General features: G+C 42.0%; 1 protein-coding gene across 1 annotated transcript in view; it reads left to right on the plus strand.

Annotated features, from left to right (window-relative positions):
* Positions 1 to 728, plus strand: part of LOC107102760 (N-acetylmuramoyl-L-alanine amidase-like) — a 9915-nt gene extending 9187 nt beyond the window's left edge. Inside the window, exon 4 of the mRNA XM_015402181.1 lies at positions 425 to 728. Coding sequence (XP_015257667.1) covers positions 425 to 728 — 304 coding nt within the window. The remainder of the gene's footprint in view (positions 1 to 424) is intronic.
* Positions 729 to 1971: the final 1243 nt, after the last annotated feature.

Below are 1971 nucleotides of genomic sequence, written 5' to 3' on the forward strand. Positions count from 1 at the left end.
CCCTGTTAGGTTAATAAATCTTTCACTGACCAGATAAACGTTTCATAACAGCTGTCTTCTGTTCACGGCATGAAGGAGCCTTAAGCACGTTAGAGGGCAGGTTATCTTTATTTCACGCTTGTCCAGAGTGAGGAGGACCTGCTCTCTGTCATCCCTACCTTAAACATCACAGCACAGAGGCGGCTACAAGGTTTCTCTAAACTCACTCCTTTAGGCAAAGAAAAGGATCAATCTAAATATTTCATCTCACAAATAGGCTGAGAAAAAACATGCTTTCAGACTCCTGATACATTTAGAAATATCTTTCTATTTCTCCACCATTTTGACCAGTTCTGCTCTAAAACACGCATCATATTTTATGTCAACTTTTGTAGAACCGTGTTTTGAATGATTTACTTTAGACTGAAGTATTTTATCTTTTCAGTTTCGTAGTTGGATCCGATGGTTACATCTACGAAGGAAAGGGGTGGAGCCACGTCGGCACACACACCAGGGGACACAACGCTGTCGGCTACGGCGTGTCAATCATCGGAAACTACACGGCCGCGCTGCCTTCTCGCTACGCCATGGACCTGCTGCGTCATCGGTTGGTGCGATGTGCTGTGAACGGAGGAGCCCTGACAGCTAACTTCACCATCCAAGGCCACAGACAGGTGGTGAACTACACCTCCTGTCCTGGAGACGCCTTGTTTTCAGAGATAAGAAGCTGGGAACATTTTAGGGAATGATGGGAACCGTCGCCATTGCTGCTGAGATTCTTAAACATCTGTTTGGTTCTGACTGGTTTTGATGAATGTGAACTGGTTAATTTAACACGGTTTAATAAAGACCCATGCAGTTTAAACTAGTTTGGAAATATAGGACGGTAACACTTTGCTGAAAGTGGAGCAGAAAAGGAAAAAGATTACCATGTGATTTAATGCAATGTTACTTTCCAAATGCAGATGAATAAAGGATCAATCTTCTGCTGCCTGGTTCACTAATCTGATCAACAAAATCCTCCAAAATTTACATCTATGTGTTACATTTCTCTTCTGCTTGGTGAAACACTTAACTTTAATTTAACCTGCAGGATATTAGATTAGGATGAATAGATAATCTATATTAGTATCTTTAACACAAGGATGAATTTTCTCATCAAGCAAGATATGTTCTCTTATTGAGAATCACTTCAACTAAGAGGTTATATCAACTAGATCAGGGTTTATTATTCAATTAACAAATCAAAAAGAAATATAAATATATATCAAATATAAAAATTCTGTCTATCTGGATTGAACTAACAGATTCTGCAGAGTGGGAGAACAGAGATAGAATGAAGCAGAATGATGAAAAAGGGGTCCCTATGTCCTCCAGCAGTCTAAGCCTATAGCAGCAGAACTATAGAGATAGATCAGGACTGTTTTGGATGAGCTATAAGAAAAGTCGAGCCAAGGAGAAATAACCTTCGGCCAGAAAAACCAACCTTTGCTTGGAAATAACCAGGGATTAAAATGGAACGTTAGCGGTAATAATAAGGGTGGTGCCTTTAAGCTACTTTCCCGGTAAACATTTCATTTCCCCGTTTCATCACCTGACAGCCTTAACGGAGTGACTCACTGCGGGTTTGGACTGGAAGCGCAGCTTTATTTCTGTTTCACATTTCAGTAGCAGGACAGTCTAAGTACTGAAGTACGTAACAGACGAAACACCCTGGTAAAGGACGATGCAGAATAATTAAAAATAATAATAAAGATAAAATCACTGATGATAAAATAATAAAAAAAGTTTGTCTACAAACAGAAATTAATTTTTCTGATTATTAATGTATAGCAGTTGAGGGTTTGGCAGCGGGGCCCTGGGGCCCGCGGCCGGTTATACCTCAGGGTGGCCGGCTGCCGGCGGAGCCCACGGACTCCTCCCCGCAGCTCCTGGAGGCTCCAGCATTGCAGTGGCGGGGGGGGGGCTTCCTCTGGGCTGTCTCTCCTCCTC

The sequence above is a fragment of the Cyprinodon variegatus genome, unplaced genomic scaffold (genome assembly GCF_000732505.1).
Source record: "Cyprinodon variegatus isolate N-32 unplaced genomic scaffold, C_variegatus-1.0 Scaffold1312, whole genome shotgun sequence".
NCBI classification, from domain to species: Eukaryota; Metazoa; Chordata; class Actinopteri; order Cyprinodontiformes; family Cyprinodontidae; genus Cyprinodon; species Cyprinodon variegatus.